This window comes from Daucus carota, chromosome 3 (genome assembly GCF_001625215.2).
Source record: "Daucus carota subsp. sativus chromosome 3, DH1 v3.0, whole genome shotgun sequence".
Taxonomy (NCBI): domain Eukaryota; kingdom Viridiplantae; phylum Streptophyta; class Magnoliopsida; order Apiales; family Apiaceae; genus Daucus; species Daucus carota.
In genome coordinates this window covers 43,405,285-43,421,342 of record NC_030383.2, presented here as the reverse complement: position 1 = coordinate 43,421,342, position 16,058 = coordinate 43,405,285, and the positions used below count along the sequence as shown (strand labels likewise).

Here is a 16,058-nt window from a genome sequence, read left to right as displayed (position 1 = left end):
CATGTAAATCGACTGTAAATCTATATACTATATAAAATCATATGATATTAAGATTTTGATAAATCTCATGTCTCGTAAAAAAAATTAATCAAATTAAAATATAATAATTTGGGACCGATTTTGAATTTTTCAATCCAATGAAGATCCGTATATTTATTAACTTGACTATGGAACAAAAATTTTGATGTGAATTACTTTTTCGAAATGGTTATATCGACTTTTAATATATTTTTATTTCTTCATTAATCTTTAATTACAATTTATATGTTTGATGAATATTTGCAGCAAACAATGAAGAAAATGCTCTAAGAAATCTGAAGACTCCGATCCAGGTACCGAATATGTGTGTGTGTGTGTCTGTGTGTGTGTTTATATGTATGTATATGTGTGTGTGTCTGTGTTTGTGTGTTTGTGTGTGTATTGTGTTTTTTTTTATTTTTATGTAATTAACATTATTTTTATATTATTGTGGAATACATAGACTTAATAATGATTAAAATTAACTTGTTAGCATTACAAATGATTATTTCGGAAGTGAGACACATATGTATCTCATCAATAGATATATTCATAACTGTTTGATGAATAACTTTATTTTCGCAAGACCTCCACTAGTTAAGTCGTAAATATAGTTATATATTATTTTAGTAATTTAATTATTTAAGAAAAACATTATTTTTAAATATTTCTAGATAATAAAAGATATTCATTGAATCAATATTAGTTTTAATACCTTCTTTCTTCTATCCAATATTATTATATTATTTATGCAACGCTATTGTATATATATTACATTTAATTATAATTATTACTTTTAAAGAACAACTTTATTTTGAAATAAAGGATTTTACAATAGTTACTAAATGAAAGGATTAAAGTAGTTACATGAAAATGAATAAAGGCCTTTACATGAAAACTATAGAGATAATAACTGAATTAGTTCATCGTTTCACGAATCTAATATTCTAACAATAACGCTATGCAGCTGGAACTACAGAGGCAAGATCTCTTTCAGTGATGAGAGCAAGAGTGCATACAGCTCTGAAGCCTTTAGGAATTTACCAGGATGGGCTACCGGAGGTTTGAATGTCATTTTTAGATAATTTGATTAAAGATATATTGGTTGTGAGCGCAAACTGCCAGTCAAGTGTTAAATATTATCAAGTATATTTATTTATAAATTTGCAATTAATAAATCTTTCATAATAATATGATCACATAGTTACGAATTTCGATTAATAAACTGGAATTTTATCATGTAGATGGGGCTTCAGCATCAACAGGGATGCATTGAACATATATCTCCAGGAATGGTTCTGGCATTGATGAGTTGGGAATGGTTCTGGCATTGATGAGTTGGGCACTTTAGGCTGTTATAACATGTGTCTGCATTAGATTCATTATTTGTGTAAGTGTTATACATACATACATACATACATACATACATACATACATACATACATACATACATACATACATACATACATACATATATATATATATATATATATATATATATGTATACGCACATACATATTTTCATTTTATAACGGTTTATATAAGAAGTTAAGATTTTATGTTGTATTATTAAACTATAAAAAAAAATTTAAGAATAAATAATCTAATTATTTTTTCTTTGGATTAGGGGTTGCTGATCATGCATGACGTTATAATTGAGGTGAAGTAGATCATTGCATATTGCAGTAGATGAATCTTGACAGCCAACGATGGAGTATCATTGGCCTTTTCCGCAATAATGTATTTTCTCTTATTCCTAACAAGTAATAATTCTTACTAAACAATATAACACATTGTAAAATATAGAAGTATTAGCTTCTGAACACTTTGTAAGTTGACATATAAGGAAGAAGATGATTTTCGAATATATCTTTGTACTGTAAATCTTATTCTAGTAATGAAAAAAATTGTTTTATTTAGATTTAATGTTTAATTTAATGTTTCAGTAGCCTTTTTTGTGTACCAATATTATATATTTAATTTAACGAGTTTTATGTTATCATATTGTTCTAGACTTTGGTGGTCGATGGACAAAAGTGTATGTTGGTTAAAATTACAACGAGAGTAGAAAGGTGGAAAAATTAAATATATACTATATGTTTTTTAAAATAATAATAATGCGCTTATAAATTTTCAATTGTTGTCATTTTCAATTTGATTATTTATAAAGTGGAAGGAAGGAAAAAAAAAAAGACAACAAGTACTCGAGTAAACCGTGCTGAAGAAAAGAGCGGTAAATTTCAAAAATAAAAAATAAACACTTCTTTCTCTCTATGTACTCTATTAGAATTGAGAACTAAGGCTAAATTTTAATATATTTTTTCGTAATATTTACATGAGATTGGAATAGTGGATGAGTTATTTTGATAAATAAAAGTAAGCAGTTTATGGATCCCGTGTTCTTATTATTTTATAGTTTCTAACTATTATAAGTCTAAAATTATTAAATCAACTGTTAAAATATCTTTAGAGGATTTCATTGATTTCCTTTCTCACTTACACTCCTGCAGTGGAAGTGTTACAATGTTAATTTTCTGAGATTTTTTAATAAATAATTATTTATAAACGATCGCTTAAATTCAAGTAGTAAATTGTTGATAATGATAATTAGAGTTACAAAATGACCTGAATTCGAAGTGAGATGACCTCCTTAAAGAAAATTGAAAGAACATACATTAATAGTAGTGATGTAATGCTTCAATCAAAACTTAACACATATTTTTTTGAAAGATTTTATACTCAATTTTATGCCTATAGCATTTTCCTATATGAATCATATTTCCTCTTCCCTTTTATCTATCTTATTAAATTTGTTTTACCCTTTAGTTGACAAGTTAACACTAATCTATGATCCCATTAATTCCTTGCATATAAGTTTTTAGTTTGTGTTCACTTGGATCGAATAGAATGGAGGGAGGATGGAATAAAATTTGTACTCTAAATAAATGTCTATAATTTTCAATACTTCAATCATTTCATTCCAACTATTTGAACTAGAAATCTAACCCAAGTGTTTTAGAAGGGTTGTTTATTCCACTCCTTCATCAGGTTTTCCTATCATCTTGGTCATAAGAAATTTAAACTCATTCATATTTGGTTTTTATTGTCTTATACTTTCTTTTTTCTAATTTTTCATTTCATTCCATCCAAGGCAACGCAACCTAGAGTCTCTAACCATGCCCATGAATAAGACAGTTCTTAAAGGAAACTAACTTGCCATTGCCATATGTAGCCATTGTTATCGCACTGCAACTATCTAAGCTGCATCAGAGCTCATCGCTCACTGTAATTAGTCGAAAACCATTTTATCATATTATCATTATGGAGGCGAAGAAATAATTATAATCCACGCGGAATGTTGGGCTCTGGAGTGATTCTTCTTAAATTAGTGATTAATATATTTTGGTGTATTTATATGGTGTCCGGTATATATTGCCAATGCCTCTAGTATAACTACGGATGAGAAGTAAAATGCAATCAGTTTCTAATATTTATTTAAATTGCCAAGATGTACCATCACATAAAATTCAAGATGGACTCCTATTAGTTGCTTTTGGGGACACTCAGTTGTCCAAAGGGTTTGATAAAATGATTAAGGATGAGATAAGGGAAGAGAAATCGGAGTTATAAGTGTGACAGTCAAAGCTAGAGGTTGGGAATGTCATTTCTCAGCTGCGGTGTTGGCGCCTAAGGATTATAACGTGTCACAGGAAGTTGTTACTTCTGCGATTGAGGAATAAGATAATATATCTGAATTACTTGAGAACATCCTGGTTAATGTGTAGTTAACCTATGGTATTAGAGTTATTCTGTGTGTATTCTCTGCCTTCGGGTCTGTGTAGGACTCTTAAGCATCAATATGATCTTGTTTGTTTGGTTGCGAAAAGAGATTACTATTTTGTATGTGACTAAGAGATACGGATGTCAGATAGTATCTTTTATCTCTCTTATAATTTCAGATATTTAGGAAATGATGAAAAAGTGGAATCGAACAGCCCTTCTAAAACACGCACCACGTGAGTTAGAATTCTAGTCAGAATTTCTAAGAGATGCATTCAATAAACTACCCATTAATTGCAGCTTTTCGCCAATCCACCATAATAAGCAAGCAGCAATTTCTTATGGCATATACCTCTCATCATGCTTAGCCAGCATCTCAAGTGAGGTATGATAAGATTTATCCCGTCTTCCATCGTCCAACATATAGCCCTTAGGGCCGTCACTCTTTTCTTTCTTTTTTGTTTTCCTTTTTTTTTAGGAAATGCGGATTTCATTAAAACACCAAACTGTCGGACAAGAGTGTCTCCAACAAATAACTCGGAGGAGACGGTATTACAATCAAGCTATTAAGCTCACACGGAATTCTAGCAAGTTTATGCGCTACCCTGTTCGCTTGCTTTCTAACAAATTTAAGTGAGAGACGATCATTACTACTCAAAATACTTCTGCAATGATTCATCAGGTGACCAGACTCCATCAGATTCTCCTGGCCTTCCTGTACTGCATGAATGCTCAGCTTCGAGTCACTCTCAACCACCACTCCATCAGCTGCAACTTCTTGAGCCCATAACAATGCTTCTAGGATGCCTGTCAATTCTGCTTCCATAACCGAGACAGAACCTGCAAATCTCATCGTTCTACCTGTAATATAGCACCCTTGATGATTTCTGAGGACTATTCCTATGGCAAATGTGTTTTGTCCATCTATCACAGATGCATCTACATTAATTTTCAAACAGCCTACCTCTGGCACTTGCCAATGAAGATCATTTTCCAGACCTGCACTCCTCACATTAGACACAGTCGAGTTTTTCTTATTTGCCAGTTGCCATTCTTCTTATGGCCGACTGCTCGAAGTTGAGGACCTATATCAACATAAACAAAATGGTGTCTCAGTATACTAAGATTAAATATATACGAGTATCATTTAAACTCGAGTGTAGATGAATGCACTTGAATATTCTATAAACAATCAACAACATGATTCGAGTATAAATATAAAATTTAAACCTCAAAAGTTCCAGCATATGTAACTACATATCCAGTGATTGCATAAACAACAGATAGTATAATCCATATCATAAGTAATATGTCTGTAAGACCGAAATTCAAAAACTAGCTTTGAAACTATTTCCTTGTTACCCGAAAATTTTAAAACTGGTCATAAAATCTTTTCTTTTAGTTCTGTATAGAGAAAATAGAACAAACAATGAAAAAGACTTTAAACATGAAATGCAGAGAGTACCGATCAAGGGTGCTGATGTCATAGGAAGGTCCAAATGGATCTGATGCTATATTTCAACACCCTCCGTCACTTGAAATCCCATTTCCCCCTCTCTCATCAGGTCAAACGATACCATGTTTAGAACCAGACATTTAAAATTTTAAGGTATTAAATGAAGGTTCAAATGATTCTTATGCTATATTGAACAACATTATCATACTCACCCTCATCTTCTCTTGGTCTACTAACAAGCTCAACAACCATGGAGTGTCCCTTGCGAAACATGTCCGGGAATGATCCTTCAAATCTATGTTCATTTTCTTCATTGAAACTTCCTTTAAAGCCTCCAACTCAGGTTTTTTCTGGCACTCTGTAAAAGACTGTCAACCCTGTTGCTGCTATGCAACCATATGTCAGGGCGTAAGGCCAAATGCGTGGCCTATCTACAAAGTTACTAGTAATAAATAGATTTACGATTATATTATTTTAGTTTCTTTTTTATAATTATATGATATTTTTTAATTGTACGACTCATCATTTGAGTTTTTGATGAAAAAATGTAAGTACTTAACAACTTAAGATTTTATGTTATAAACTTATTTGAAGATACATCTAATATATTATCAAAAAAAAAAAGAAGATACATCTAATATTAAGAAATAAATAATTAGTTTTTATACATGGGAGGCATGACATTACATGGAGTTTAAACTGTTTGGTAAGAACTAAAGCATTACCGGCCTATGTGAAGAAATTCTGTGTTCAAAAGACTGGGTAAATGGCAACTAGACAAGAAAACACTCTTGGAAAACTGGGGTAAATTTGATAGATTTAAATTATATTGGATGTCACAAACTTTGCATCTCCATGTCTGGACAATGATGCCATTTCTTGTGTCTTCGGTTAAAGACTAATAAGAAAACATGTACTGAGGTTTTCTGGATTGGCTGAGGAACTAGAATGTTGTAGCTATGTCTTGCACAAAAGTTTATTGAGCTTTTTAGTTGTATTATGTGACTTTGTTTTCAAAGTCGAATTGTTAAATTATTGAGTCAATTTGTTATGAGGGATCCCATTGCGATCTTTGCACCCCTGTTCTGGAGTAGTCAATTTGTTGTTACAGATTACTGAGTTATACTGGGACTACTTACTAATGTTGGAGTCTATCTGAAAGTTGGTCACAAAAAAGATAACATCTTTGTGTGATTTAAAGAGCGAGTCGGTAGTCAAGAATCTCTCGTACATTATTGCCACAGGTCTTGCTCATTACACATTTTAATTGGGGCCATTCATTTTTTCCACTTCCAACTAGAATTTTGAAATTTAATAATGAGTTTTCCGACTGAAATAATTTTTGTAACAGAAAAAGTATTTTCTAGCTCTAAATTGTTTTAAAAATTTTCCAAAATATTATAAGTCCACTTCCCTTTCCATAAAGAGTTTGTTAAATATAAATAATTTATAAATAGAAAACAATTTTAAAAGATAGAGAATGAAAAGTAATACCAAAGGTCCAAAACACACAAGACTTTAAACATCATATATTCCATAACCTCATTACTAAAATGAACTAAGTGCGAAAAGCGTGTTATTATAGCAGATACCCGCAACCACAACAATGAAAATGTTGATGATATTAGACTTTTTATACACATAATCAACCACAAAGTTTAGCAGGGACCCCAGAAACATATGGGCTAATTATTGAATATTACATTTTCGAATTTTGCCTACCAAAAACTCACATCAACAAATAATCACTAACTTTAATATGTCACCTAATTCAACTCAAACCAATGTCTTTTGAAACAAAGAATTTTACCAACCAATGAGTATGCAATATGTTATATGATCAAAACTGCCAGTAGAAATATGTACTACACTTTCGTCAAACAAGTGTTATTTACACTAAAGTCTTCTTTTTTGTTAAAGTCTAACCAGTTTGTGTTATCATCTTGGAACCCAAGCAACTCCATCACATCTTCGCTGCTCCATCCCGCACGCAACAAAGTCCCCGAAAGCACTCTCACATGCAACTCCACCTCATCCTTCATGCACGTGCTGTTACTACTACTATCATCTTGATCAAGTGGTGACGATGATGAAGATGACCATGATAACTTTTCATCGGAGCCGTCCATTATCATCATCTCTCGGACATCATCTTCTTTCCATCCTCCCTCCTTTAATTTTTCATACACTTGTTCCAAACACCCTCCCAGCTCCCCACTCCACCACCCGCGCGTGTCCTCACGCGCTCCCCCAATCTCCCCACGCGCCTCCCCCTTCCCCTCCGATAAATCCGTCCAGAACGCTATCCTCCTCGCCTCCGTGGCAGCCCACGCCGGCGCGTCAAACAAGTTCGACAACGACGTCGGCCGCCTCGAAACCTCCCCATTGCCACCAAACTCAACCTGTTGAAAAAACCCTGACACGTCAAAACTCCAAACCCTAATCTCACCGCCATGCACATAAAAAACCGGGTTTCCCGCCAAACCCGGACTCGCCGGAATGTAACAGTGCCGGTATATAGGCACAAGAACCGGCGCATTTCTCAACAACCCTTTAGCCAAATCAACAGCCTCATCATCATCCCGAGGCCTAATCCCCCAAGAATCCAACCAAAACTCTCTCCTCGAAACCTGCCTGCACAAATTCAAAACCGGCAAGTCCACAAGAATCTGAAGCTGCTGAGTCGAAGATGATCGCCAGTTCGGAAACCCCGCATCCACCGGAAGCCCTTCCCGGAGAATCGATCTCAGATCAGGCGGAAATGTGAACCCAAACGTGGATTCAATACACGAAAACTCAGAATCCGTGAGGCCATGTGTCACCTGAACATTGGAGTTGATTAACGTGTCAATGAGATTCTTGGCGTAGGCTGCGAATGAGAAGCAGACACGTCCTGGTTTTAGGGTTTCTCTGTTTCTTGTTGTCGCCATTAATGATCAAGAAAAGGGCTGCGTTGCATGCAAATAATAGAATGTTGGGGAGAAATATATGAGATGAGGAGGGGGAGATAAGGATAGATGATGATGTTTTGATGGGGAGGAGATTTTGTGTATGTAATGTATGTATAGATTAGAGATGGTGATGATGATGATTCTATATATAAATTGCGGAGAGTGAACAAGTCGTTAGTACGAGAGATACAAGGACTCCTTTGACCGTTTTGTGTGAGAGATTTATCTATATCCTCTACACGTTTTAAGCTTTGGAATTTTTAGTGTTTAATTTCTAATATATTGTACCGTTAACTATTATTGATTATTTGTGCATTTTATGATCGGGTTCATAATATCTTATCTTTTCTCCTGCTCGAATTTTATGGGATTGTTTTTTAATATTTCGAAATGGAATATCATGGCATCTTTAGTGTTCTATATAAGTACTTTAATTGAATCTTTAGTTTGTTCTCTATTGTTTATGATAAACTGATGACAAGATGATTCATCACCATTAGTGTAACTTTTAAGGAATAAATCATTTTGTTAATGAAATTCTCGTGTATTTTATTGAAATTAAAAAGATATAAGGGAATATTGGATATTTTAATAAGATTTTAAATCATCCTTAAAACTATAATGATATCGTAGTATTCGAAAATCTGATTATATTTATTTGAGATTATTTAGAAGATACGAGAATTTGAGGTATTATAAGTCAGTGACTTTTTAGACGTTATAAAATGATATTTTTCTTAAATGTTAGTTATTTTATTTTTTTAGAAATCTCTTCGCAATAGATGAGATTTTGAGTGATTGTGAATCATAAGTACTTATATCAATTCTTAAATTATTTTTTACTTTGCTGGATTCCGCGCAAAATTAAATATATTATAATTTATTAAAATTTAATAATTATTATTTATTCGATTAAATCTGAATTGAATATATCCCATAAAAATGAATATATAGATGTTTAAATTATCTTTTAAGAATCTATTGTCTAGAGAACAGAAATATCTTCCAACATAATTATCTATACGGTTCATGCATGTAATTTACAAATATCAATCATTTATTTTGTACGATCTTCTTCAATTAAAATGTTCTTGTGATTTAAATAAATAATAAAAGTAAGAAGAAAATGACTTCTATTTGGTTGGAAAGGGTAATTGTACAATGAATCGAAGCTATATACAAAATTGAAAAGACGAATAGACCGTGCCCCTTTCTTATTCACTAAACGATAAATATAATCACATTAATTCAAGTTAACAAAAAACGAAAATGAAAGTCACATCTAACCCGAAAACAAGAAATTAAAAAATAAAAAAAGAGAAACAAAGAGTAGAGAGTGACGGGCCTCTTGTCATGAGTGTCTTGTTTGCTTTACAAACAAAACCTGTCGTAAGAAAGTTCTAAACTGGAATTGTATAAGCTTCCTAAATTCTTTGTTGAGTAATATTATTACGAGAATAATGAGATGAGGACAAGTCCTACCAGGAAATCCTGGCATGGGGTGGCGGTTATATTATAGAAAATTTTATAAACTATGGGGCTGATCCTGATTACATGCATTTAACATTGGTTTTATGGTAGTTTAATTGCATGGCCTTCACCTATGGTCTTCTTTAATCCCAATAATTAATGTGTTGGAGGACCTTGTCCAAATTGTTGTTATCATTTCTTTTCTTGTTTATGAATGCTAATCAATGCCGGCGATTACAATTGGCACGCGTATTATTTACCAGTAGAGTATTTATTTAAGCTATTATAGTCTCATCTGAAGAAAACATATATAATTAGTCATGAAAATGGTCAAATTACGCGTTCACTGATAGGTGCATTGTAGTCCAAATAGTCTAGGCCCCAAAGTCAGTAGAGAGACCAGATACATTTTGGTTCTTGGACTCTTTCAACGAACAAATATACTATATAGTATGCGCAAAAGAAAACCAGAGAAGCTAATTCAATGCTAACTAGAAAAGCTAAATCAATGCAAACCAACTATTACAACCATTAATACAAACTAACTGATGTGCCAACGTTACAAAAGCCACTACCTTACAGAATTACTGCTGAGTTTAGGAGGAAGAGAAGTTATTGCAACATTTGTTGGCAGTTTTAGCTTGTAGATAACTGTGAGGATTCATTGTCATTGCAGAAGTGTGAACCATGGGTTTAAGTAGTTAAAATTTAGATGGAATCAGGAACACATTTTGACCCTGAATAGTCTTATTACCTACACACCTTTTCACAGAGTTGCAGAAATTTTATCTATTGAGGTTACACAAACTTTCCGAATATTTCATCACCGTGTAAGGCATGCAGTACTGTCCTTAGTTTCCTTTCCTTATTGTTTGCCTTGAGTGATCAATCTCCAGGCTCTCCTCAGGTGCTTTGAGGATAATAGCAGCAGACACTTTCACAATAGCCTAAAGGAATTAACCATTAAAATTTAAAACAAAGGTTTCTCTTAGGAATTTGGCTTTGGTGGGACTTTCACAATATTTCAGGGTGAAATGATGGCTTTAACATATAAAATGTGTAGCATATGAAGGCACAATACATCACCTTGTTTGTCATGATATCCTCCTATATATGAAATATAAAACTAACTTTTTGAATAGAACAAAAAACCAGTGACAAAAATTACAGAGTTTAAGAGATAGGAGGCAGTCCACATCAATTAGACAATATCATGATCTTATCATTTCATTGCAAGTGAATGGACCATTTCAAGATCTTAAGCATTAAACTGACTGGTTAGTGGTTTAGCACATCACACAGGGAAATCTGATATGGACAACATGTCGAATAAGCACATGGAAGCAGCTGTTGATACCCAAGCCAAGTTTTAGTCGTTCCAGGCGGATTTAACACATAATAAGAAGCTGCTCCAGGTAAATACCAAGGCTGTAAGCTGGCCAGAATGGCATGCAAGAACGTGTTAAATGAGAAAATAGATGGCTATTCTGGACCTACGAGTTTTGCCATCGTCCTGGAACGACAACATGGCCGTTTAGAGATAATTTCAAATTCCTGATACCTTGTTCTGTTCAGGATTAATGACATTACAGACAATACTACGAATTTTGGTATCATTAACTTTTTTCCTTGGAAAAGAATTCGAATATGAGCTTAAAAATCCAAGAGCACATTCTTATCTTTTTTGCCCTACTAGAATTGTATGCAGAAGAATGGTTTAGTGAAAATCAAATGAATACTGTGCTGGATTAGTATAAATCAAATGCCTCCAAAGTAAGTTGAGATCAAATGGATGTACAGAGAAATTTTACATTAAAAAGTTGGATATCTCTGTCATAGGCTCATAGCCATGCTCCTTTACAGAGGAGAAAGAGCACTGCAAAAACATTGATTTTACGATAACTAAGATTACATTGATAGACACAGACAGGAAATCCGTTGTAGTCTAGTTGGTCAGGATATTCGGCTCTCACCCGAAAGACCCGGGTTCAAGTCCCGGCAACGGAATTATATTTTTTTTAGCCGACGACGTTTAAGCATAATGTTTTTCTTTTCTTTTTCTTTTTCAAACCAAGTAAAATGGTTACCCGGTAGTTATGTGTAATATTATATTTTAAATATCTGAATGATTTATATATTTCAGGATAGAATTTTATTCCCGCATGCTCTACTTTTTTTTTCTTTTTTTTTTTGAGGAATGCTCTACTTTTTCTGAAATGCAAAAATAAAATAATCTTTCTTTTTTGAAAGAAAAAATAAAATAATCTTAAATGCCCTTTTTTTTTAAATTATGCATCTTAACAAAATATTAGTTTAGTTTTCTGATTTTTTTTTCTTTTCCTAATTATTAAAAAATTAAATTAGGTTATATGTATATGTATATTAGTTAAATATTGAAAACTATATTTTACGATATTATTGCATTTACAAAATTATTTTATAAAATTAAGTAGAGAGTAGGTATCTTGGATAAATTTCTTTTTCGAAAAATCATGTAAAATGAGATGGAAAGAGTATTTGAATATATCATGTCACGTAAAATCAACTTACATGCAGGAGACGTAGCTAAAAAGACCATTCAATATCAAAAATTATCATTATTAATATATTTCCTAAGAGAAATATGCATCAAAATAATTATTTTTTTTTAATTTAATTTCTAACAAGTTAGAACATTATATTTCATCATCTATCCTCTTTATTTCTTCGATTATTATTATAATATTAAATTTAAAATATATTATTAACAAAAAAATGTGAAATGTAGTGTTTAGAAAGATGGAAAATAATACTTAACTATTAAAATAAAATGATAAATAGTTAGCCATTATTTATGAATGAGGAAGAAAATGAGAATTTTATTTATTGGAAATGAGACTCCTGTCTTTTCATGAAATAATCTTGTTGGTAAAAAAAAAAAAAAAATTGATCAAAGTTTTACGATTGTCGAAATCGGGAATCGGTCGATCAATCGAATTTATTAAAAATTTGTCAGAACTTTCTTTTTATAGGAAAAAATAAAAAAAAATTGTCACCAAACTTATTATGTATCATTCAACATTTTTTTTTTACTCACTAATTTTAGGTTTGGATTTTTTTTTTTTTTGAACAAGGAAAAATAATTCAATAATAAAAAGTCATACGGCATCTACATACATGATCGAAATTGAACAAACGCATAATAATATCGTTGTTGAATCCTTCCATCTTGGATAGGCAACCAAACGATTTTTTAAAGAGATATATACATATTGTAATCCTCCAACTGTTGTTTTGAGCAATCGACCATAGATGTATCACCATTATAACCTTCATCACCGAATCAACACCATGGACATCAACACCATCAAAATCCTGCAGATCTAGAATCCCGGACATGACGAACAGTAAAGAAAATCAAAATCAAACTCTCACACAAGGAGAGACCAAACAAAACCCAAATAAATTGGGAACTTATTGAACAAAAGCAAAAGATGAACAAAGACTGTTAAAAAGAAGAAAAGGGAATTTATTAATGTTAGGTTTGGATTTGTTTTTAATCACTAACTTAGATTCAGAAATGATTATTAGCATTATGACAACTTTTTGTAGGATCATTAATACGTAGTGCTACATGTAGTATTTTGATGATGTGACGTATATTTATATCTTTATATATAACAATAATAATATAAAATGAGCCGATAAAATATTAAAATTAGAAAAAATCGTAGCTAGAATTCTAGAAATTCATTAAATCATCAATATGGAATTAATGATTTCAAATAATTCACCTGATAAGAGAAAGTCTAATTGAGCGATACGATGTATCATTTTTCACTATTAAAGTTTCAATCGACTAGTTCAGCTAAAGATCTATCTTAAATTTATCTTCATAAATTTTAATAACTTTATCTTTATTACAATTTTCAAGATAAAGATAAATATATAGAGAGGAAAACTTAATCTTCGATGATTGACATTATAATGCGTCATTTTATGTTAGTTATTACTCCCTTCGTCCCTCACATTTGTTTATGGTTTTTCTACTACTTAGCATATACTTTAAGAGTCTTATAAAATATAATTTCATAATTTATTTTTGATATTTCTTTTGTATATAAAAATTTCAAACATTATATTTTTATTTGGAAGAAAAAAACAAAATAATTAATGAAAATACATCTTTTAGAAGCCGGAAAATGCGTGTCAAACTCTTATCACCCAAGTAGGGATGGCAGAAAAAACCGATCCGAATGGATACCCGACCGTTTCGACCCGAATGGATCTTACCGAACCCGATATTTTGGATTTGGATTTGATTTTTAGACCCGAACGAGTTTGGATTTGGATTTGGATACTAGGCATTCCGTATCGAAACCCGACCCGAAATCCGAATCCGATCCAAATCCGATCCAAACCTGAAACCCGAAAAAAAATCCAAATATATATATACATGTATATGTATATGTATATGTATTACTAATATACTTTTTTTTCAATTTTGAATCTACTAAATTTTGTTTTTATATATATATATATATATATATATATATATATATATATATATATATATGGGTAGGGTGTGAATGTGTATATTCTTGGGTTATAGTGACTTTTTTTGTTTAACTAATGAGTTACTTTAAAATTTCATACTCCATACAGTGAAGATTTGTGTTTAAAAATTATTAAATACGGTTCAAGATTTTATTTATGTGTAATACTTTATTATTAAAGTAGTTTAGTTTTAAATATAATGTAATTTAAGGGCGAAAAAATTAAAAATAATATTTTTATAATACTATATAAATTTCGGAATTCAGGTTTTGGATAAACCCGAATAAACCCGAACCCGATCCGAAACCCGTGGATTTGGATTTGGATTTGATATGTGAAACCCGATTGGATTTGGATTTGGATTTGGATTTTAAAAAATAATTTGGATTTGGATTTGGATATCTCAAATATCCGAACCGATCCAACCCGTTGTCATCCCTACACCCAAGGTAATTTGATCTGGGGTACATAAAAATTACTATATATAAAGATATATACATATATCAAATCATCAACATATTACCACTACTAACTTTTTTGGCCCGTGCTACGCACACGGGTATTGATTCTTTGATTTTTATCGACTTAATCTATACTTTGCTTTAAAAAAAAAAACTTAATCTATACTTTATGTCGTGATTAACCCCAAATCTGGCGGGTAATCAGCGCAGTCAAATTATTTATTATGAGTTTTAAATTATAGAATTTTAAATGTTTATTAGCATTTTGTCTCGTGCTACGCACACGTGTATGTTTTTTGTTTTTTTTATCGAGTTAACCTATACATTTTTATTAACAAACAGTATGATATGAGATATAAGTTATGAAAGCAACGTACGTAAGAGTCAAAAAACTCGAGTTTTGTTATTAGCGAACAGTACGTTGTAGATGTTAAAAATAATATATACAAATGTCGATTGAATAAATAAAATCACGCAACAGAAATTATAAAGACGCGGACTATATAAATTTTTGTATTTAGAAATATATATAATTATTAATTTAACCTGATTATGCAGATCACAGAGCTTCCATCCATTCCTCAATTATAAAATTAAGGTGAATATGCTGATGATAGAGTTTCCTCCCGTCCTTAATAAAAATTGATAAATATGTTAAGAAATAATTAACCTCAAAGTAATACATCAATTAGGGAATACATATGTATTCATAATATAGTTACATTACTAAAATTATATAATGCTATAATTATTGCCTATATTGAAAATTGATACTAAGAGAATATACGTGATAAATATCTATAATGGAATAGATTCTGTATTGATTTTATAACGGAATAGATTTTTCATTAATATCATTACAATAACCAAATATTTAATATAATAATAATATTTCATGTTTGGAATAAAAATTTATATGTTCATGAATCTATGATCAAATCATTATTTGTATAGTTAATATAATAAAAAAATATTCGATAATTGTTTCTAAAACATTTATAAAAGATATGAAAAATAGTAATGACTATATAATTAAAATTTCTCGGCGACGCCTCGAATCTTAAATAAAACAACAAAAACTATAATAAATTATATGTAAAAATTTTATTGTTTAGTTATTTAAATGAAAATTTTCTCATTTATGAAAAATTTATTTAAAAAAAAATATACATGTAGCATTTTCGCCCGTGCTACGCACACGGGTATGATTTTTTTTTATCTAGTTAAACTATAAATTTTTTATTAACAAACAGTATGATATGAGATATAAGTTATGAAAACTAACGTATGTAACATTCAAAATACTCGAGTTATGTTATTGACGATCAATACGTTGCAAATGTTAAAAATAATATATACGAATGTCAATTTTAAAAAAAAATCACA

The 16,058-nt window shown here is 31.2% G+C and overlaps 1 protein-coding gene, 1 long non-coding RNA gene and 1 other non-coding gene across 3 annotated transcripts; 2 read left to right on the top strand and 1 right to left on the bottom strand.

Moving 5' to 3' along the window:
* The first annotated feature begins 1,122 nt into the window (after positions 1-1,122).
* On the top strand, positions 1,123-1,937 carry LOC135151306 (uncharacterized). Its single transcript, XR_010290012.1, has 2 exons — positions 1,123-1,408; positions 1,646-1,937. It is a non-coding gene; the product is annotated as an uncharacterized LOC135151306 (long non-coding RNA).
* Positions 1,938-6,813: 4,876 nt separating this feature from the next.
* Positions 6,814-8,516, bottom strand: LOC108213348 (uncharacterized). Its single transcript, XM_017385135.2, has one exon. The coding sequence runs from the start codon at positions 8,182-8,184 to the stop codon at positions 7,120-7,122; it is 1,065 nt and encodes a 354-aa protein (XP_017240624.2). The 5' UTR covers positions 8,185-8,516; the 3' UTR covers positions 6,814-7,119.
* Positions 8,517-11,609: 3,093 nt separating this feature from the next.
* Positions 11,610-11,682, top strand: TRNAE-CUC (transfer RNA glutamic acid (anticodon CUC)). Its single transcript has one exon. It is a non-coding gene; the product is annotated as a tRNA-Glu (tRNA).
* The last annotated feature ends 4,376 nt before the right edge of the window (positions 11,683-16,058 follow it).